The sequence below is a fragment of the Lepus europaeus genome, chromosome 6 (genome assembly GCF_033115175.1).
Source record: "Lepus europaeus isolate LE1 chromosome 6, mLepTim1.pri, whole genome shotgun sequence".
Classification (NCBI taxonomy): Eukaryota; Metazoa; Chordata; class Mammalia; order Lagomorpha; family Leporidae; genus Lepus; species Lepus europaeus.
The window spans coordinates 87,636,134-87,658,237 of NC_084832.1; the positions used below are offsets into that span (position 1 = coordinate 87,636,134).

Genomic DNA, 22,104 nt, shown 5'->3' on the forward strand with positions numbered 1-22,104 from the left:
TCTAGTCGGGTTGCTTTAATTTCTAGGAGCAATCGTCTTCCTCAGAGCCCAAGTCCGCCTCCCGTGACTTCACTCGGCGGGCCTCACTCTTCCTCTCTCTCCAGTCTCCTCGGCCGCTTCCCACCTCCCTCTGGGGCCAGTCAGGACCACAGCAGCGCGCGGGGCTGAGCCAGACGGGCCTCTCCTCCTGCGCGGCGCGGCTCGGCCCCGCGCTCCGTGCAAGCTCCCGACGCCTCAGCCGGACGCCATCTCTCTGGGCACGGCGCAGGGCGTCGTCCGGCGGGGAGATGCTGGGCGCACTGGTGAGTCCGCGTCACGGGGGACACAGCGTTCCGCGCTCCCGGAGGCAGAGGGTGCGGAGCCGCCCGGCGCCGGCGAACCCGGGCGGCAGCCGCGCACAGGAGACGACGCCGGCGGTTTCCCACGCAACGTCGGCTGCCCGGGTCGCCCGCCCGGCCCCGCGCCCTCGGCCCGGCAGCCGACGCCGGGGTGGCGGCTGGCGGGGTCCGGCGGCGGGGTGGGGCGGGGGGCGTGAGTCTGGGAGGCGGCGGCGGCGGCGGCGGGCTCCCCTCGCGAGACGGCGGCCGGCGCAGGCAGGCATGGCGCGCCCGGAGGTGAGCGGCCGGCGGCGTCACAGGCACTCGCAGCCCGCCGCGCAGCAGCCCGGCAGGCACACGCACACGTGCACGCGCGCCCCGCACCCGCCCCCCGCGCCGGCCCCTGCTCGGGGCGGCGGCGGCGGCGGGGGTCGGGGGCGCGCGGGCCGGCGCCGGGCGGGCCCCCGGGGCCCCCGCGGGCGGCGGGCAGGCGGGGAGGGCGCTCGGGGGCCGGTCCGCGCGGCACCCATCCTCCGGGCCGGCCTCACGGTCTGCGCTGCGACGGGAGACGCGCCGCCGGGGCTGGGGTGCGGGCGCGGGGGGCGCGGGGGGCGCGGGCGCTGAGCGCGGCCTGTCCCGCAGGTCTGGATGCTCGTGGCCGGCTTCCTGCTGGCGCTGCCGCCGGGCCGGGCGGCGGGCGCGCCGAGGACCGGCAGGCGCCCGGCGCGGCCGCGGGGCTGCGCGGACCGGCCCGAGGAGCTCCTGGAGCAGCTGTACGGGCGGCTGGCGGCCGGGGTGCTCAGCGCCTTCCACCACACGCTGCAGCTGGGGCCGCGCGAGCAGGCGCGCAACGCGAGCTGCCCAGCAGGGGGCAGGCCCGCCGACCGCCGCTTCCGGACGCCCACCAACCTGCGCAGCGTGTCGCCCTGGGCCTACAGGTGAGCCGGAGCAGCAGGGCGCGGCCGGCCGGGCGGGGCGACGCGGGGTAAATGGGCGGGGAGAGCGGGAGCGAGGCGGGGCGGGGCGGGGCCGGGCGGGGCCAGGTGTGGCGGGGCGGGGCGGGGCGGGACCAGATCAGGGGAGCGAGTGGACCAGCTGGGAGGCCGCGCACCTTCGACGAAGGCATCTCCCGCGTACTGACCCCTGCGTTCTTCCCTGCGCGGCAGATACCTCTGGAGCACCTGCTCTTTGCCAGGTACACACGGTTAAGTGGGCTCCGCAGGGACAAGCCAGGTGACCTTTTACTGCTAACGTGTATGGACTTCTGCAGTGGAGGCCTCCGGAAGTTGTGAGGGGGAACTCTGCAGGCATCCCCGAACCTGTGTGCTCTGGGTGGGGTGGGGGTGATGGGGAAAGGGGCGCTAAAGCAAGGCAGAGCGCGAGGCAGCGTGCAGAGCTCCAGGGTGTGGGGACTTTGGAAGGCCGGGGTGGGGAGGTGGGGAGTGGGTTCCACGCGGCGTTTGAAATGCACCTTGGAGAATGGGGAGGATTCTGAGATGGGCAGGCTGGGAATGGTGAGAGGGTGAGCCAGGGTGTGGCGGTGACGGCCACCCTCAGGAGGACCCCTGAGGCGATGAGAGGACGGGGTCTTGGTGGCCGAGAGGGGGACGGCAGTCGCTGAGATGAGGGAATGGGGGCAGAGCGGAGACCCGCAGACGGCCGCCAGCTCGAGTGGCGAGGGATGAGGCGGGAGACCCGGCCAGGGAGCAGGGGCTGAAGGGGCCGCTCACGTTTGACCGGGGGAGCCACTTGGTGTGCTAGGAAAATGTCTCCTGGGGCTTCTGGGGGAGATGAGGGACGGCCGCCCCGCAGTGCTTCCGCAGAAGGCAGGCCGCCGCGGTGAGGGCTGAGACTGGGATCCGTGTGAACTAAAGAAGGAAAGGTGATGGGGTGGGGGGGTTAGTGGGTGCTTGAGTCCGTGTGGGGCGCAAGGAGCAGGAGAGGGCTTCAGTCCACACTGCTGCCGAGATGTTCAGAGAAAATGCAATGATTTTATCTAAACTGCGGACTTCCCTCCAGCCCCAACCCCCCAGTTGAGGGGGGAGAGGGGCTTCCTTTTGCTCACTGCCACACAGAAACCCAAATCTGTTCTGCAAAGCTAGATTTAAGTTTGGGTTTTTTTTTTTTTTTTTTTTTTTTTAGATTTATTTATTTGAAAGAGTTACTAGTTCACTCCCCAAATAGCCAGAGCTGGGCTGATCAGAAGCCAGGAGCCAGGAGCTTCCTCCAGATCTCCCATGCAGGTGCAGGGGCCCAAGCACTTGGGCAGTCTTCCACTGCTTTCCCAAGCCAAAGCAGAGAGCTGGATGGGAAGTGGAGCAGCTGGGACTGGAACCAGTGCCCATGTGGGATGCTGGCACTGCAGGCGGTGTCTTGACCCACTATGCCACAGCGCCAGCCCCAATTTTAGGGTTTTCGCTCTTGCAGAGGACCAAGTTCACCTGTGGCCAAGCCAGTCTCAGAAGCCCTGCCCATGTGGACGTCAGGCCTGGGACCTCCCCCACCCCACCCCAGCTCCCATCTTTCCTCTGATGCTTCCATGACACGCAGAGCACACCATTGATCTGGTGGCTTCATTCTCGTGCTTTTTCTTTGTTTTCCCATCATTTTCAGGACCTAAAGGGTAGGCTATGGTTTTATCCTTCTTTATGCAACCTTATGTTATATTTTTGATGTGCTAAATAGGGTGAAAAGACTTTGGGAAATCTTTCTTTTCTTAAAGATTTTATTTATTTGAGAGGCAGAGTTACAGACAGAGAGGGAGAGACAGAGAGAAAGGTCTTCCACCCACTGGTTCATTCCCCAGATATCCGCAACGGCCTTAGCTGTGCCAATCTGAAGCCAGGAGTCAGGAGCTTCTCCTGGTCTCCCATATGGGTGCAGGGCCCAAGCACTTGGGCCATCCTCCACTGCTTTCCCAGGCCACAGCAGAGAGCTGGATTGAAAGAGGAGCAGCTGGGACTCGAACCATATGGGATGACAGCGCTGCAGGTGAAGGCTTGTACTACTTACACTACTATGCACAGTACTGACCCAGGAAAGCTTTCAAGACATCAGTCTGGCCTCTTTGGTCATAAGCTGCTGCCTCTGCACCCTTCTCTAACAAATTCTAATCTCTCCAGGCAAACTGGGTCTCCTCCAAGCTAGGCAAGAGTTATAGCAGAGAGTGTCGGGACCTCCTGGTAGGCATAGGTCCTTTGTTTCTGATTTGGGTTGTTGATGGTGTCTTGAAGCACAGTGGGCAAACAGAATGAGGAACAGGTTTGTAGGTTTTACCTCCCTGACTGTTGACAGTGACCTGTCAGTCATGGAAGAGGGTGGTGGGGGCAGGGCTGGAGGACAGATTGGGAGTTAGCACATGGCAAATTCGGTGGAGTTGTCCTTGCGACAGACACCTGTGTCTCTCTCAGCTGAGATGAAGGTGATACAGAGAGAGGTTATAGATGAGAGGGTTGGTGGGCCTGGTGTGGTCTGCCAGCATCTTCCACGTGTGAAACTTCAGTGCTGGGTTATTGGGTAGCCTGAGGTCACGGACACTGTTGTTCATATTAGTTAGCAGGGGTGAGGTTGTTCCCCAGGTGCAAATGGAGGCTGGGGGGCTTCCTCTTGCTGGAGGAAGGCCCATCCCTAGGGGATGTCCCTGGGCCAGGACTTCAGACAGCTGGCTGCTCGCCCTCTCACCACCTCCTGAGTTAGGGGGAGGCTTTGAAGAAGGGAAAGCCGGGAAAGTGCAGAGCCTGTTCTAGAAGAGGTATTGTAGGAGAACAGGCTTGGTTTCTGAGGGTTTAGTGGTCCTGGTGGAAGAACACTCCCCGGAGGTGCCGGCCTGCGCGCTCAGATTCAGAGTGGCACAGTCCGTCTCCACCCACCCTCTCTATCCCTGGCTCCTGTGTGTCTGTTTTCTTGACATTATTCCCTATACGATGTAGTACAGCAACCACATACAAAGCATTTACACTGTCTGAGGTATCTGATTATAGTATGAGGAGGATGCTTGTAGTTTTTACACAAACACGACCCCATTTTATAGAAGGCACCAGAGCATCTGTGCAATTGGGATCCTCAGGGTGGCCTGGAACCAGTTCCCCACCCAGGGGACAACTGTCTTTCCAAAGATGGGTAGGAAAACAGACCGCGGGGCAACAGTGCTGATGCCACAGAAGGTGGGTAAGCTAGGTTTAGAAATAGATGTTTGATATTCAAGGTGGCTTTCCCTGTCTTCAGAGGAGGGGTGGATCGTTCAGCAAATGGTGTTGGGACAGCTGGGTTGCCAGCTGGAAAAGATGCGATTGGATCTCACCCCTATGTGAAAATGACTTCCAGATGATTTAAAGATTTGAATGCAAAAAAAAAAAAATTAAAAATAAAACCACAAAAATGGAGAAAGACTTGAGCAATTATATTTATAATCTTGGCGTGGAGGAGGCCTGTGTGGCAGCTCACGCACCTCAAAAGTCTTAAGAGACAAGATGGAGAAATGCATTTACATAATTGTACACCATTTTTTCTTGGCAAAATAAAGTAAGCAGAATACAAGGGCAGCGTTCCCCGTGGGGATGTGGGAAGGCCCTGTCGTGGAAGCAGAGGGGCCCCTAGCAGACACCACAGCCCCCAGCGCCTCAGGCTCAGAGCTGTGAGAAATACATCTCTCCTACTTATAAGTTTTAAAAAGGATAACTCAGGACACACTGGGAAAGAATATTTCTACCCACGTCACAACGGGCTCCTTTCCTAAAGAGCTCCCACAGTACAGCAAGGAAAAGCCCAAAGACATCATGGAAGGACAGGCACGCATTGGGGATCGTTTCCAGGGAAGCAGTGTTCACTCCAGGCATAATAAGTGCAATGCGTGTGAAAGCTCTACTGAGAAACCTTTTAACCTTTTTCCCCTCTTTTGTTACCCAGCAGACTACTTTGGGAAGGGTATGAGGGAAGAGGCCTGCTCATACAGTATGGGGGTATGAATCAGCACAACGTTTTAGAGGGCACTGGGTATTAACTATCAAAATCTTAAGTTTGCACACCCTTTCAGCTAGCAGTTCTGTTCTTTGGTGTTTTTCCTACAGATACGTTTACCCATGGGCCAAGTGATAGGCGTATAAGGGTATGTGTCCATTGCTATAGTAGCAAGGGATTGGAAACTGCCTGGACATTTACCACTAGGCAATGAGTTGCTGTACCATCCAGCTATGAAGAGGAACGGGGCAGCTGGAAGGGCACCTAAGCAGATCCGTCACCAGCACGGAGCAGGAAAGCAGTTGGGTGGCATGCTGCCACTTGTGTGGCGAAGGAGAAACTGACGTGCATATGCTAAATATTTTTTAAGATTTATTTAGGGGCCGGCACTATGGCATAGAAAGTTAAGCCTCTGCCTGCAATGTTGGCATCTCCTTTGGGCGCTAGTTCAAGTCCTGGCTGTTCCACTTCCAATCCAGCTCCCTGCCAATGCGCCTGGGAAAGCAACAGAAGATGGCCCAAGTCCTTGGGGCCCTGTCACCCAGGTGGGAGACCTCACTGAAGCGCCTAGCTCCTGGCTTCAGCATGGCCTAGCCCCGGCTGTCACAGCCATTTAGGGAGTGAACCAGTGGATGGAAGGTATCTTTCTCTCGCTCTCTCTCTCCTCTTCTCTCCCTCTCTGTCTTCCTCTCTCCCCCTCTCTCCCTCCTCTCTCTCTCCTTCTCTCTAATTCTGTTTTCAAATAAATAAATCAATCTTTAAAATTTTATTTGAAAGGCAGAGCATCAGAGAGAAGGATACCAAGAGAGAGACAGACAGACAGATGGACACAGAGACAGAGAGATCTGTCATCAGCTGGTTTACTCCCCAAATGACAGCGATGACCAAGGCTGGGCCATGGCAAACCCAGGAGCCTGGAACTCCATCTGGGACGCCTACATGGGTGGCAGGGATCTTCCACTGTCTTCCCAGGCGCATTAGCAGGAAGATGGATCAGAAGCAGAGGAGCCAGGACTCCAATATGGGGTGCCGGTGGCTGTGCCAGCCCCCTAAATGATACATATGTATTGTGGCCACTCTAGTGCATGTTCTGAGAGGGTCTTCAGGCTAGAGGCAGGGTTAGGGTAGAGACCTATTTTCCTGTCTTACATCTTTTGAATTTTCTGCTATATGTCTGTGTCCTTTATTTCAAAGAAATTTTAATTTTTAACTTGAGAGCAGAAAGGGAAATTTCCCAGCTACCATCGTGGGTGGTGAGCGGAATTAGATTTATTGAACAAGCTGCAAGGGAGCAGTAGGCAGGCAGGCAGGATGGCCAGATGCTAACTGCTGCAACATCGGATACAATCCAAGAGGCATCTATGTAAATGCAGTATCTTCTCAGTTAGGCTTTTCTTCCCATGATCCAACAGGTTTTCACAGGTAGGTGATCTGCATTTCTGGGCGGAGTCGGGGAGCCTGCACAGCCCTTAGCTTTGGGACTTTCCTGGTGTCCTGGGTAGACCCTCTACAGATACCAGAGCAAGGAAGCTTCTGTGCATAGCAGTATCATTGGACACATCAAGAGCCTGGGTGAGAAGGGAGCTGTTTGCCCTGCAGGACTGTGGACGTCTAGCTGGGGTTTTCAGAGCCCCTGTGACCTCAGGACTGGCAAAGGGCTTCAACTGTAGCTGAGCCCTATCACTATCCCTAGAAGCCTTTGATGCAGGGTTCATCAGGTCCCCGTGTCTCTAGCTTTGCTCACAATTCCTCTGTACAGCTTAACTGATTGACTTAAGGGGGTAGCACAGTTGTCCCAGCACGTTAGTGCTGGCCTCTGATCTCAGAGCTCTTGCCACAATTAGGCAGAATTCCTGATTGCATGCCTTGAGGTTCACTTATCACCCCTAGGACACCCCTCGAGTTAGCTTTAATCGGGGTGTTTTCAAATAAACTAACACCCAGGCTACCTAGGTAGACAGACTGGAGCTCACTTTTGCGATTCCAAAGGAAACACGCTGGGGGCTGATCACTGCCCCATCTGAGGGAGGCCATGCACAGTGTGGACCAGAGGCCACACATGAGCTGATCTCGCACTGCTCACCCCCAACTTCCGGCTCCAAGATTCCCTGCCTTTACACCCTCAGCATTCCCGGAAGTACTCAGGGGCTGCCCACTCTGTGCACTGCAATAAATACCTGCTCTTTCCCTCTACTCGCCCAACGTCAGCGGTTGGCTTGCTGCGCACTGGGTGGGCGGGTCCTGTTCTGGGGACTCTAACATGCTGAGGAGCCCAGCTGTGGAGGTGACAGCCGTGGAGTGGGAGAGCCGGGAGCCCGCGCCGCTGCCCCGGGTGCCCGCGCCGCTGCCCCGGGTGCCGTTAGAAAAGCCGCATTCACCTTGCAGAGTTTAAAAATATTTTCTCGTGTACTTTGTGGCATAGTGTTTGTTTCTCTTTAGCTTGACAAACAAAAATACCAAAAGTGAAATCAACTGGATTGCTCAGTAAATGTTCAGAAAGCCACATTGATCTATTCAGAAAGGCTTCACTGTGAAGGCTTAGAGACACACATTGCTCATTTATGACGAAGCTCCCGAAGAGACACCTAGTCCTGTAAATACTTTTTGTTTATGTTTGTCAATTTGGGGTGTTAATGAAAAGGCAGCTTTTCTCTAGGGTGTGAGTAATGCACCATTAACTTATTTTTAGGGTTTATTTGTTACTTTCTTATGTAACTTCCTCCAGGAAATTTAAGAGACCACACCAAAATCTGCCATAAACAAATGCAGGGAGAGCAGAACCAGTGGAAGGAAAAACAGGACAGGGAGTGATGGAGAAAGGGGGCCAGGATATGAGGAGCGCGAGAGGCTTAAAAATGGGCTGCGGCCACGAGGGAGTTTTAGAGGCACCGAGGCCACCCCAGCAGGCTGGCATGGGCAAGTGCCCGGCAGGATACGCCCGAGCGGATGTCAATTGAATACTTTCCTGTAGAGGGCCTGAGTTACCAGAACGTTCAGAAGGGGACTCTAGGGAAGACAGAGCAGAAAAAATGAAATTCTCCTCTAGGATTTCATTTGAAAAGCACACCACACAGCAGCCATGTTTGGACACAGGTCTGTAACAGCCGTGGACTGGAAGTCACTCAAACACCCGCCAGCAGCCCAGCGCGGTAGTCAGAGAAGTACTAGACAGCCCTGAAGAAGGAGGGGCAGCCATGCAGGCCCCTGCCACGGACATGGAGACGAAGTTCATCTGTACTGGTCACATACAGACCTCCCCCTCCCAGTCATTATCCCCTAAACAATGCAGTGTAGGGGCACAACAGGTTAATCCACCTGCAACGCCAGCATTCCATATAGGAGCACCGATTCGAGTCCCAGCTGCTCCCTGCTAATGAGCCTGAGAAAGCAGTGGAGGGCGGCCCGGGTGCCTGGGCCCCTGCTACCCATGTGGGAGACCTGGATAGAGTTCCAACTTGTGCCTTTGGCCTGGCCCAATATCAGCCTTTGTGACCATTTAGAGTGTGAACTGGTAGATGGAAGATCTCTATCTCTTCCCCCTCTCTCTGTAGCTCTGCCTTTCAAATAAAGAAAAACAATCCAGTGCAGCAACAACTAACATAGCATTTACATAGTTTTGGGCACTACTAGTCATCTAGAGCTGTCCCAAGTGTACAGGAGGATATGCATAGGTTCTAAGCTGGGTTTTTTTAAAAAGATATATTTATTTACTTGAAAGAGCTACACACAGAGAGAGGAGAGGCAGAGAGAGGTTTTCCATCCACTGGTTCACTCCCCAACTGGCCGCAAAGCTGGAGCTGGGCCAATCCAAAGCCAGGAGCTTCTTCTGGGTCTCCCACGCGGGTGCAGGGGCCCAAGCACTTGGGCCATCTTCTACTGTCTAAGCTGATTCTCTACCACTACGAGACTTGAGCCTCTGCAGGTTTGGTACCTGACGGGGTTCATTTCCCTGAGGATTCTGAGGGAGATCTGTAACTTGCTGGATGTTCCCAAGAGCCCAGGTCCAGCTTCCAGTCGGTTACCAGTGGCCGGGCAAGGTCAGCACTGCACAGCCAGCCGGTAGTGATGGCTCATTCAGAGTGGCCCTCAGGCTGTGGCGAGCCTGCCTTCTGGTATTTGTCAGTGCGGCATTTCAGTAGTATTTTCACCAGGAAGGGCTGCATTTATATAAAGGATATCTTTGTTTACCTCTCCTCTATTAAGTTTACTTAACCGAACATCCTGTTTCCCACGTAGATGTGGACTGTCCACTAATGAATCAATTTTACCAACACAGAAACCCAGGTCACGTTCATGCTTCAGACACATGGAGTTCTGGGGGGTGGGGCCAGCCAGGCCCTGAGCTTGGCTCCTGCCATCACAAGGCGCCATCCACGTCACTTCCTCTCAGATCTTCGGTGGAATCATCAAAGCCCTCCACGGGCATGGGTTCTTCATTCATGGGGTGAAAATGCTAGGAAAGGGGCCAGTGCTGTGGCACAGTGGGTAAAGCCACCGCCTGCAACACCAGCATCCCGTATGGGCACTGGTTTGAGACCCAGCTGCTCTGCTTCCAATCCAGCTCCCTGCTGATGCCCCTGCCCCCATGTGGGAGACCTGGAAGAAGCTCCTGACTCCTGGCCTTGGCCTGGCCCAGCCTCAGCCATTACAGCCATTTGGAGAGTGAACCAGAAGATAGAAGATTCTCTCTGTCTCTCTCTCTCTGACTCCACCTTTCAAATAAATAAAAAATGAACCTTTAAAAAAAGAAAATGATGTTAGGAAAAAGCAGCATCATCTTTCAGTAGCCAAAGGGGATCATTCCCAGACCCTCTCACATACCAAAATCCACGGATGCTCAAGTTCCTTATGGAAGGAGTTGTAATAGGTAACAGTACATGCCTTGTCCGTAGTTGTTACACGGTATTGTTAGGGAATACTGACAAGAAAAATGGCTGCACATGCTGGGTGCGGTCGGCTTTGCCCCACGTTGGCTGTGCTTGGCGAACTGGCTCGGGCTAAAAAAGCGGCTCCCTCTGCAACTACCCTTTTTTAAATGCTCACATTCATCATTTCTCCAAATGCGCCCTGTCCAAGTGCCCTTTACACACTGGCAATTTGTGTCCGGGCCCTGAGAACAAAGGCTCCCCGCAGCCTGAGGAACGCCCACCCAGCGCAAAGAGCGCCCCAGCCCATCCTGGCCTGGCCAGGGCGGCCGCAGCCAAGGCGTTTGCAGCGGCGACTGTGGCCGACAGGGGGCAGCACCGTGCCGGCGTCCCCCACGCCACAGGCTGCCTGGGCCCTGACATCCTGTGTTGGCTGTGGAATCTGGGGCCAGGGACCTTTTTTTTTTTTTTTCTTAAAAAAAAAAAAAAAAGGCTTTCCTTAATGCGCCCGCTGTGCCCTGGGTCCTTGCTTCACACCTGTTAGGTATTCTAATGCCTTCGAGGCAAATGACCCTTTCTTCAAGGAATATTTCCATTATTCTAATATGTGCTTAATATCTACATCAGCACAGGTACTGTGTCCTGTTGTATAATCATAATATTATGTTAAAAGGGGGGGGGGAGTGGAGAGAGTTGAAAATGGGCTGGAGAGAAAAAGCGCGGTCCATGTCGGAGCTTGCCTCCTTGTCACCCATGGGTGTTGTAGGATTGTCGTGTGCATTGTCTAAAGCAGCCTCTTCAATACGTGGTGGGACTTTTCCCCAAAATACTTTTATAGGTGAGCGGCTTTGAACCAGCCGAAGCACGAGGGTACTTCAAAAAGTTTGTGGAAGATGAAATTAAAGATGAGTTTATTTTTGAGATCCATGCATAGGATTTCTTCTTAATATACATCTTCCATGAATTCCCTGAGGACCCCTTGCATGTGTGAATTTTAAGGTTTTTTTTTTTTTTGCACCAAAATAAGGGCGTCTTTTCATTTCAGTTTTCCATAAACTTTCTGAAGCATCCCAGTACTGCGCGATCTATTTTTTGCCCCCTCTGAGCTTCTCAAAATACAGGCGGCTCTGCTGTACCTCTCGCTGTTTCACAGGGTAAAAATAAAAAGCATTGTCCCCGGGCATTGTCATGGGATTAAAGTCCGCCCTTGTTTTGGCTTTGATGGCTCCCCTCCGGCCCACTGGGGCTTACGTGAACATTCTTACCGCGGCCTGGGAGGGCGATACTGTTTCATCCCATCAGCGTCTCTTTCAGAGTTCCTCACCTGAATAAAATGTGGGAGGATTTGGACGTGCCCGGGAATGCGCGCGCCCGCCAGGAGGTGCAATGCCTCATACCATCTGCTGTCCTCGCCCGACAGGACACGCGGAGAGGTGGAGGAGGACGGTGAGGACGTTGCTCCCTAAATTGATCTGAGGTCAAACAGAAAGTGACCCAGCACCCCCCCCCCCCCCCGCCCCAGAGAGGGGGCAGTCAGCTGCCTCGCCTGCTGTCCAGTGGGCTCCTGGCTCTGTGCGCCCAGGCACCTCCCCCGCACCCAAGGGCGGACACTCCATAGATGGCTCTGCCCCAGGTCCCGCGACCTCCGCTGGACAGGGCTAAGTCATCCCGTGGCCATGAGTCGTGTTTTTCCTTTGAAGACATACTTCCCAGCTGTGCTGACTGTGTGGCATTTGCCATGACAAAAGAATAAAACCCTTCGAGAAATGTGGGCTCTCATCCTCATCTCTCTGTCTCTTTCCCTCTGCAAACACCCCGCACACACTCGCCCACACCCACACCGACTCATCTTCTGCTTTCTTTTCTGCGGCATCCGTCCCTCTGCTTCTCCCCAGGCGCCCCGAGGCACACATTTTACATGGAATGAATGGATTTCCTGGGTGCCGCTTGCTTAGCCTGCACCCCGTGCCGGTCCCCAAACCCCGACCTGGCACTGCCCCTACTGTGCACGTTGCAGGGTGCAGGCAGCTGGGCTAGCCCAGGGGAGCCGGAAGACTTCGGACAAGCCCCTGCCTCAGTTTCCTCCTGAGAGGGGAGGACTGGGCAAGGCTGAGCTGTGTCCTCGTGGCCCTGAGCCTGCTCATTTGGCAGGAGAGCGGGATCGCTGGCTCGGCTTCAGACCTGGCCTCCGTGCCAAATCAGGATCACATCAAAGTCAGCCTCAGTCCCACATGGGGGCAGGACCAGCCCCGCGCCTTCTCCTTGGCCAAGTGGCGCCCGTGGGGACCAGCGCCTGGCTCAGGCCTTGCTGCCACCCCAGGCTGAGTTTTCCATGTCCTCGCTCATAAGAAATGCACAAGTGATGTTTTCTTGTAGGAGCCAGAAAAGCATTTTAATTTTCAGAGCTCCTTGGCAGCAGGCAGTGAAGAGCTTTGGCTGCCTCGGGCCCCAGGGAAGGGCAGGCGGGTGGAGCCGATGGGCCTGACAGCCACAGGGACAAGCTGCTTGAGGCCTGCGGTGTCCTCGGTTGCCCCCGGGCGGCCAAAAGGGTCCTACTGTCCCCAGCCATAGCCCAGGCCGCGGGGCGCAGGCCTTCCCTGAGTGGTTGCCCTGCCCTTTGTTCCAACCGCACCCCAGCTGCAGGGTTTGCAGCAAAGGGCGAAGAAACGAAGTCTCCTAAACACAGAAACCAAATGGCCTCCACTAGGGGCCGGCTCAGAGTTGGCTGGGAGCTTTTTTTTTTTTTAAAAAAATCCTAACATCCTTGCCCTACTCCAGAGCAATTCATTCAGAATCTCTGGGGGTGGGGGACAGCATCACATTGTTTTGTTTTGTTTTTTAACGAGGTCATGTATGTGTCTCCAGCGAAGAACAAAAAGATCGCAAAGCCACTGGGTTGGTCATGCTAATTTCTTGTTGGGTGAATAATGAGTTTCGACCTGAATTATGCTTGGTGGCCTAGGAGAGCCCTGGGCTGGGGTGTTTGTTGCGCATCCTTGGGAAGATGCCACCATCCAGTTGTTTGCCGTCAGCCTCAGCCACGACGTACATGGCTAACCTGGGGCCGGTGTTACCCTGCAGAGGCATCGGCGCCCAGGCTGGCAACTGTGCCGCCAGAAATGGGTTTCTGCTGTTCCGAGTCTGGGATTCCCAGCTGGAATGAGCAAATCGGGGCACCGAGCAGCCTGTGAGCAGGCGGGGCGTCTCACCAGACGGTGTGGTGCGGATCTCGGAATTTTAACCAGAGTCCCCACGTGGTCCTGGTGCAGGAGGTCTGAAGCCCACGCTTGGGAAACCTTGTCTGTGCACCTTTTTGTCTCCCACAGATGGGGGTTTTTCAGAAATCCCTGAGCTCTGGGACAGGGAAGCTGCGGGTCCCCCAGCCTTTCCCGGGGCCCGTCGAGGGGTGGGTCTCCCCAGAGTTTTACAACCTCTGGATACTGGTGGACTGAGTCTGCCCCTCACCCCTCTTCCTTCAGAATGGTCTGGACTATTCTTGGCTCTTCTCTCCCTCTCTCTCTTTCTCTCTGAATTTTAGGATCGGCTTGCCAAGTTCCCAGAGAAATGTTCCTGGAATTTTGGATAGAATTGCACTGACTTCATAGACTCATGGGGGGTTGGGGGGAGGAGGTTTCCAAGACCTTACAGACTCAATGTATTGCAAGTGCCTTTTTTTTTTTTTTTTAAGATTTATTTATTTGAAAGACAAGAGTTACAGAGAGAGGTAGATTCAGAGAGAGAAAGAAGTCCTGCATTCTGCTGGCTCACTCCCCAAATGGCTGCAACAATCAGAGCTGCGCCGATCCGAAGCCAGGAGCCAGGAGCCTCCTCCGGGTCTCCCACACGGGTGCAGGGCCCCAAGGACTTGGGCCATCCTCCACTGCTCTCCCAGGCCACAGCAGAGAGGAGAAGCCGGGACTCGAACTGGTGCCCATATGGGATGCCGGCGCTGCAGGCCGGGGCTTTAACCCACTGCTCTACAGTGCCAGCCTTACAAATGTCTTTTCTAAGCATAAAACATCTATTAAAAAAAAAATCTCCTTCTCAGTCCCACCATCAGGACGCTGGGGGAAGCAGCCAGGGCATCAAATCTGACCCCTTCCCCTTGCAGAGCTCCCGGCAGAGGGGAGTGGGTTGCCCGAAGCCTCTGGTTGGTGACCGTGGTGGACCACATGTTGAGATCCAGGGCTCTCTTTGCTGTTGCCCTGCCTTTTTCAAAAAGGCCTGCTGGGTAGACCATCGGTGCATAAGCAGTGCTTTCCACCTACACGATTTGATACTTGAGGGCGACAGCCAAGGATGAAGGGGTACCTCCTCCATCCCCAGGGTTGGGGTCTTGCAATGGTTGAGCGAGACAGCCACACTCTGCCCTCTCTCTGCTGCTTTGAAATGAAAATAACCTCAGGTTTTGCAAAGCTGGAGACATGAGCCAGCTCCAGGAGTCTGTGCCCATGAATGTCCTCGCCATGCTCGGGCATCAGGTGGGGAGGCATCAGGTGGCCGCCTCCCCTGGGGAATGTGCTCATTGTTTTCTGAGCTCTCAGTGTCCGGAACCGCTCCGAATTGTTTCCGACCCCATCCGGGGGGCCGGGGGCAGCAGTTTTTTTTCTTTTTGGTCTCTGCTGTCACTCGCATTCCTCCCCGGGCTCAGTTTCCATCACCTCTAATCATCCCTGGAGGACTCGGCCTTTGTTCTTGGATTAAGCCGGGCCAGCTGTCACTCACTCGGGCCAAGCCTCACACACACGTGGCCCTGGGGCCACTTCTGCTTGATGTGTCTTGAGCAGACCCACAGCGTGCCAAGGCTGTGTGGAGCAGCCTGGGGACAATGTGAAGCCACTAGAAGGCTGGCTCACGAGGGACAGAGCCCCGGGGCTGGCCAGAGCTTCTTCACCCAGAACATAGCCCTCGCTGACTGTCTCCCTGGCCGGGGTGGAGCGGGGCAGCCTGGAGCTCCCAGGGCTTCTCTTGGGACCTCGTTTCTCTGCCCCAAGCACCATCTTTCTGCAGGCGGGAGCTCGCCTCTCGCTCAGGTCCCACTGCCACCAACGGCACCACCCAGGGGCCGAATTTGGCCTACAGGGCTTGCCTCCCACCTTGGATGGGCCTTTGCAGTGTGAGAGAAACTGCCCACATTCATGGTTCTCTTTACTCCATGGTCCAGGCTGCCATAGAGGTGATGGAAATGTTCGTGCCCGGGGCCCCACGGAGGGCTGGGGCGGACGCTTTCCGTCGGATGGATCTCTGCCCACCACTGCATGCAAGCGACTGTCAGTTTCACCTGTGGGACTAACCAGGGTGGCGCCTGAGTGCCATCCAGGGTGGCGAGACCTGAGTGGCCCACCTGCATGCCCAGCACAGAACGGCAGATTCCTGCTGAGGAGAACTGCCAGGGACCGGCTGGCCGTGCGCACAGCCAGCGAGGAGCTGCGTGGGGAGAGGCCAGCCTGCCCTCCCTGCACTGCTCTGGGAGCCGGCGTCTGTGCTGCCCCTCCTCCACGGGCATCTCATGGGCCTGTCTGCTCCGCTGCCCACTCCCCCCACTTCTCACAGAAGCCCTGCCCCAGCCGGCTGTGCATGCGTGCACGCACACACATTTACACATGCTCCTGCACCCTGCTCACACGTGCTCACATGCGGTGTTTAGGCATGTGCTCACACATGTCCTCGTACACACACACGTGCTGTGTTCCCACACACGTTCATACACACCACTCACCCACGCTCTCACACCCTCACCTACACACGCTCGTGCTCGTACACACGTGTGCTCACATATGCTCCCTTGTACACGTCACTAACAGCTTCAGTGACCTCTTGATGGTTTGCCATGGTCATCTGCTTTCCAGCCTTGGTGTGCGCTGCCATCTCTGCCGGAAGCTCCCTCCGCTCCTCTTTGGTGAAGCCCCCTTGCCCTTGAACCTCAGCCTTGCCACCCTGGGAGCGTTCCCTCCGGCCCCTCGCAGGGTCAGCAGCTTGGGTGCACCTGGCGCCCCCCAGGGGTTGTGAGACACTGACCTGATCTTCCCATGACCTGTGCTCTCTTGGAGGGCGGGGCCAGGTTCCCACGCAGCCACCACCTGCCATCCGCCAGCTCTAGCCGTCCTCGTAAATGTGCTCAATTTTTTTTTTTTTTTAAATTTGAAAGACCGAGCTTTCATCAGCGGTTTCACTCCCCAAATGCCCACAACAACCAGGGCTGGGCCAGGCCAAAGCCAGGTGCCAGGAACTCAATTCAGGTCTCCAAAATGGGAAGCAAGGACTCAACTACTTGAGTTATCACCTGCTGCTTCCCAGGGTGCGCCCTAGCAGGGAGCTGGGACTGGAGCTCAGGCACTCTGATACGGGATGTGGGCATCCCCCGTGGTGGCTTAGCCACTACAGCCAATGCCTGCCCCTCTCACGTGGTCAGTTGTTTTATGGAGTGACCTTGGGTTTGGGTTTGATGTGTTTGGTTTTTTAAATTTTTTTGCGAATTATTTGAGAGAGATCTGAGAAAGAGAGAGAGAGAGGTGCCATCTGCTGGCTCACATCCCAGATGCCTGTAACACCCAGGGCTGGGCTGAAGCTGGGAGTCAGGAACCCAGTCCAAGTCTCCCACATGGGTAGCAGGGGCCCAATTACTTGAGCCATCACCACTGCCTCCCAGGGCAGCAAGCCGGAGTCGGGAACGGGGCTGGGTGCCGAATCCAGGTCCTCCAGTGTGGGGCACGGGCATCTTAAGGCTAGGCCAGATGCCAGCAGTGACATGTTTTGAAGTGACCACGTAAGTGATCGTCCAGACGTAGATGCTTGGGAGTGACAGGGCTCAGTCTGTCCTGGAGAGCAGGTGGCAGCCAGGCCTGCTGCCTGCTGGGGGCTATGTGCCTTCACTCGTGAGCTTTCAGTCTGTCGGTTCCTCCCTCTTTTCCTCTTGGAGCAAAAACGCTACCGAGTTTCCTAGTGCCTTGGTCCTTTGTGGCTGCAACAATACCTGAGACGGGGTACGTTATAAAGAAGTTTATTGGGTTCGTGGTTCTGCAGGCTGGGAAGGCCAGGAGCATGGAGATAGCATCAGCTCGGCACCTGGCCAGGGCCGTACGGTATTTAGCTGTGCAGTGCGTGGCGTGGCAGAAAGCAGAAGGGCAAAGTGTGCGCGGAGATGAGACGGGGGCAGCCTCGCTTTGTAGTAACTCATTCTCCTGGAATCTGGTCCAGGCCCAGGAGGGTGCCCAGGCCTCTGAGAGCAGAATCAATCTGTCCATGAGGGCAGCTGCTGCCTCCGTGACGTAAGCACCACTCAGACGTCCCGCCCCCGCCACCACCACTGCGTGTCAACCCTGCTCCGTGGGGCAGCAGCTTTCACTTTGCGAACCACAGCACCCACATTCTTTGGCTTATTGTTAGGCCTGCAAAGCGTCACTCACCTTGTTCCCTCCTCACTGCACATACAGAAAACGGGTTCAGTCTGAATCAAGTTCAGTTTTTGACCTGCGTGGGCCACCTCCAGCCTCCATTCTTCATGGGTCTGGGGACGCTGCAGCCTGCACACTCAGACTTCTTTCCCAACAGGAGCAGGTTTTCTCCTTGGTGTCCTCTGCCTTCATGTACTCCTACGATGTGCTGTATTTACCACCACGTATGTGCCGAGAACCCAAATCAATGATCTTGCAGCGAGACCTCCGTCTGGGCCCAGGCCCTCTTCCCCACCGCGGTCACAGGGCTCCTTTTCTTTCTTTCTTTCTTTCTTTCTTTTTTTTTTTTTTTTAAGATTTACTTCTTTATTTGAAAGAGATAGAGTGAGAAGGAGAGGCAGAGAGAGAGGTGTTCCACCTACTGGTTCGCTCCCCAGTTGGCTACAATGGCCAGAGCTGTGCCGATCCGAAGCCAGGAACTAGGAGCTTCTTCCGGGTCTCCCACGCCACGTGGGTGCAGGGGCCCAAGGACCTGAGCCATTTTCTGCTGCTTTCCCAGGCCATAGCAGAGAGCTGGATCAGAAGTAGAGCAGCCGGGACTCGAACCAGCACCGTACGGGATGTTGGTGCTGCAGGCTGGGGTTTTAACCCACTACGCCACAGCGCCGGCCCAAGGGCTCCTTCTAAAATTCCATCTGACCACTTCCTGTTGCTTCCAGCATCAGATCCAAATTCCTGGCTACGGATAGGAGGCCATCATGTGGCTCTCTGCTCCCTCCTCTGGGGCTTCCCAGCCGTAACATATTCCCTCCGCCCTATGCTTTAACCTCTGCCTTCTCCTCCCCTGGATGAAGCCACCCAGGAACCGCCCAGGCTGGTGAACTCTGACTACGTGCAATCCGCCCCCAGCCCACAAACCCTGGACAGCACAGTGTGTTCCCTCCCTAGCCCCTCCGCCTGAAACGGTGCCCAGATATTTGTCGGATAAACGAGGAAAGCGGAGGAGAGCTTATAAATCCGCGTTACTTAGAATGTCTTGTTCCTCTCAAATGGTAAGTGGGGTCTGCTGCTGATCTGCCGCTGCCCCCGAGGGCAGCCTGGAGGAAGCGGGGGCCAGGAGCAGCTACAGGTGTGAGGCCAGGAAGCTGACATGGCCGAGTCCCCATCCCCAGGTGCCCAGCTCCTGAATCCCGCTCTGTGGAGAGGCTGGGCGGGTCAGCTCGGCCACGGAGGCTGTCACGGAGGCACCTTGTGTTGGGAGACCGTGGGGAGAGAAGGGGTGAAGTTTGATTCTTACAGTACCGACTGAGACCTTAAAAGGAAGCAGGGCCTCTGCGAGCTGACAGATGTTTCGGGGAGAGGGCATCTTGAGCAAGCTGTGGGCTTGCAAAGGAACATTCCACGCTGGGCCGCCTGGAGCGGAGGCGGTACGAGGGAGGCAACCGTGAGGGGGATGCTGGGAAAGCACTGGGGTGAGGACAGAGCTGGAGGCCTTGGGCGGCACAGGCATAGAGTGGGGATTTTTCCTGACGCAAACACTGCAGCACGAGGGGTGTGCCAGGGCACCCGTGCCTCAGTTTACCCAAGTTAGGAGTGAAGCTTCACAGAGGAGTCGGACAGCGCTGCAGAGGTGAGGGGACAGCCTCTGCAGTCCTGGCAGGGCTCCCCAGGTTCACTTTGCTTCCCAAGCCCCTGACGGCAGCATGGAGCAAACAGGGTGTTCCCAGCTCTGTGTGTGCATCCGCGGGAAGTGGAAAGGGACAAAATCGGCCTGTGTGTTTTTGCTTCAGGGATGATGTTTGCACCTTGCATGATTCATGAGCCTTCATTCGGGGCCCTGCCACTGTCGTCCATCCTCCCAGCATAGCACAGAAAGGCGATGGGAGGGGGCGCTCCCCCAGCTTGGTCACCCCAGCCGGAAGCCTCAGAGTCACGGTTGCCTTGGCTTCTGACCTTGTCCGCCATGTGCGGACAGCGGCCGTGTGCGTGGCGGAGTCTCTCTCGGGTTCAGGATGCTCCAGTGGCAGCCTGGCCTCCGTCAGCGTCCAGGCCCGGACGGGCAGAGGTGGGCCGGAGGCTGCTCTGCCTGGGCTCCCCCTGGGCTCTCCTGTGGGCCGTCTCGGCTCCTCCTGCACACAGCTGGCACCGAAGGCTTCTGTTGTTGAGGGAATGGCTCCCAGACCCCGCACTGTGCAGTCTCGCTGTAGTCCCCACCCCGGCTCCAGATGCTGAGCCCAAAGGGAAGAAGAAAACCGCGCCTTCCTCACTTGTCCGAGCCGCCCAGCCCACCTGGCCCGGAGAGCCACACTCTGCACTGCCATCGTCCCCGATCTGACTGAGCTTTCCACCCCGCACTCCCGGGAGCCCCGTACTCAAGCTTCTGCCTTACCCGCCCTCCTTCCGGCAGCTTCCCTCTCAGACCAAGCCTCACCACTGGCCCCAGCACACCTTCAGATGCCCCCTACCCCTTCTGTAACCTCAGGGCCTGAACACCCTTCTGAGCTCTAAACTTTGTTGCTGAGGCCTGGTCATCAGCCGTGAGGGCCTGGGAGAGCTGGGCTGAGCTGAGCTGCTCTCCAGCGCCCCCAGTGGGCCGTGGGGGCCATGCCGCCTCCGCTGCTGTCCCAGGTGACAGGTGCGTCCTACAGGTTCTAGGCGGTGAAATTCTGCAGGTCTTGCCTCACTGCGCCCAGAGGCTTCGGCTGAGTCCACACCCTCAGGGGGCTTCCCAGCTGGCACCCTGAGGGTCTGTGAAGGTGGCACTTGCGCTGGACCTGGTAGAGGTCAAGGCGGTGATTCTCCACTCCGGAAGACGGAGAAGCAGATTCACCAGAGGATCACGTTTGGAAAGGGCAGATTCGTGGCAATGAGCATTTGGGCCATGGTGGTCCCATGCTACCTTCTGCCAGGGGATATTTGAGAGGGGCCCTGGATTCCTATTAATTGCCCTCCTTACGTTTGTGGGGTGTGCGGGTGGCTGTGGTGGGTGGCATGCTCTGGCCTGGGGTTGCTTTTGCCTCCTCCCAGAAAGCCCCCCCCCCCCCCCCCCCCCCGGCCCAGGCAAGTTCCTGTTTGCTCTGGTACTGTGACGGCAGGCTGCCTGGGAGATACTGACAGTGGGCTCTTGGCACCTGACCAGAAAGTAGGGAGACTTGGAGGATGCAATTGATGGCGTTTAAGCCATTCTTCACTTCCCACATACCCCAGGCCAGCCAGTCCTACGCTCGCCTGCGGCAGCCTGGGCCTCTTCACAGAGGAAGGCGCATCAACCCTGACACACGGAGGGGTGGAGGCCACCTTATGACTTCGCACACAGATGTCCTGTAGCTGCCTTTGCTGCTGGCTCTGCGTCTGTGGCCAGGTGGCTGCTGTCTGTCCTGCCTGCCTTGGGCCGGCCTGACCCACCTCTCCTGGGGACCCGTCTGGGGCTGCAGGCTAGGCGGAGGGGAGGCCACAGGGGTGGCCCCTCGGAGTCTAAGTTGCAGCCCCAGGCAGACAGGCTGCCTGATCCCAATCTAATGGGTTCCGGCGGCCACCTGTGAGGGCAGGTGGAGGTTGCATGGATTTTTATCTTTCCACTTACATCAGTGTACATTTTGAGGGTATCTTTAGGGACAGGCCCAGGGTCTGTTTAAAACACTGTCCACCATCCCAAATACCCCAGAGCGCTATGGTTTATGTGTTTTAGTGCAGATAAACTGAGACCCCCAGGCGGCCACTGGGCGCAGGATGAAATGTCGGGCCCTGCCTTCTCCCGCTGGGTGTCCTCACTCATCTCCACTATTTGCCCGTCTTTCCCGGTCTCAGAAGCACACATCTTGCAGCGGCTGCCCTGTCTCGGCACATGCTGGGTCCTGGGCGCCCAAGCCTGAGCCGAACCCTGCTCTCCCCCTGCAGAATCTCCTACGACCCGGCCAGGTACCCTAGGTACCTGCCCGAAGCCTACTGCCTGTGCCGCGGCTGCCTGACGGGGCTCTTCGGGGAGGAGGACTTCCACTTCCGCAGCACCCCGGTGTACATGCCCACCGTCGTGCTGCGCCGCACCCCGGCCTGCGCCGGCGGCCGCGCCGTCTACACCGAGGACTACGTCACCATCCCCGTGGGCTGCACCTGCGTCCCCGAGCAGGAGAAGGACGCGGACAGCCTCAACTCCAGCATGGACAAGCAGGGCGCCAAGCTGCTGCTCAGCCCCAATGACCAGCCGGCCAGCCCCTGAGGGCCGCCACGGCCACCTCCAAGGGGCAGGACATGGCCGGTGACCCCTGAGGGCCGCCACGGCCACCTCCGGGGGGCAGGGCTTGGCCAGCGACCCTGAAGGCCACAAACCAAACGCAAGCAGAGAGACCTTCCTCCCAGAGTAGCGGGTCCGCTGCGCACGCTCGCTGGTGTTCGGGCAGGCGGAAGTGCACGCAGTGCTGGGGCCAGGGGACTTTTCCAGGGCCGCCTCCGGCCCCAGGGCACTGGTGCTGCATGGCTGTGCTTGGGCCAAGGCGCTCCCTCCAGCTGGGGGTAGATACAGATAAGCTTTAAAAAAAAAAAACAAATTTTTGTTTTAAGAAGTACAGACGACAT

The 22,104-nt window shown here is 56.7% G+C and overlaps 1 protein-coding gene across 2 annotated transcripts; it reads left to right on the forward strand.

Moving 5' to 3' along the window:
- The first annotated feature begins 287 nt into the window (after positions 1-287).
- IL17D (interleukin 17D) lies at positions 288-22,090 on the forward strand. 2 transcript variants are annotated; one of them, XM_062194537.1, is made up of 3 exons: positions 288-302; positions 960-1,255; positions 21,430-22,090. In XM_062194537.1, the coding sequence occupies exons 1-3, from the start codon at positions 288-290 to the stop codon at positions 21,746-21,748; spliced, it is 630 nt and encodes a 209-aa protein (XP_062050521.1). In that variant the 3' UTR covers positions 21,749-22,090. The 2 variants fall into 2 exon arrangements, with proteins under 2 accessions (XP_062050521.1, XP_062050522.1); XM_062194538.1 differs by lacking the exon at positions 288-302 and adding an exon at positions 600-614.
- Positions 22,091-22,104: the final 14 nt, after the last annotated feature.

Bases quoted from the DNA above. Each gene is read 5' to 3' on its own strand.
- IL17D (XM_062194537.1), top strand. The intron at 1,256-21,429 runs GTGAGCCGGAGC...CTCCCCCTGCAG, and splicing joins GTGTCGCCCTGGGCCTACAG to AATCTCCTACGACCCGGCCA.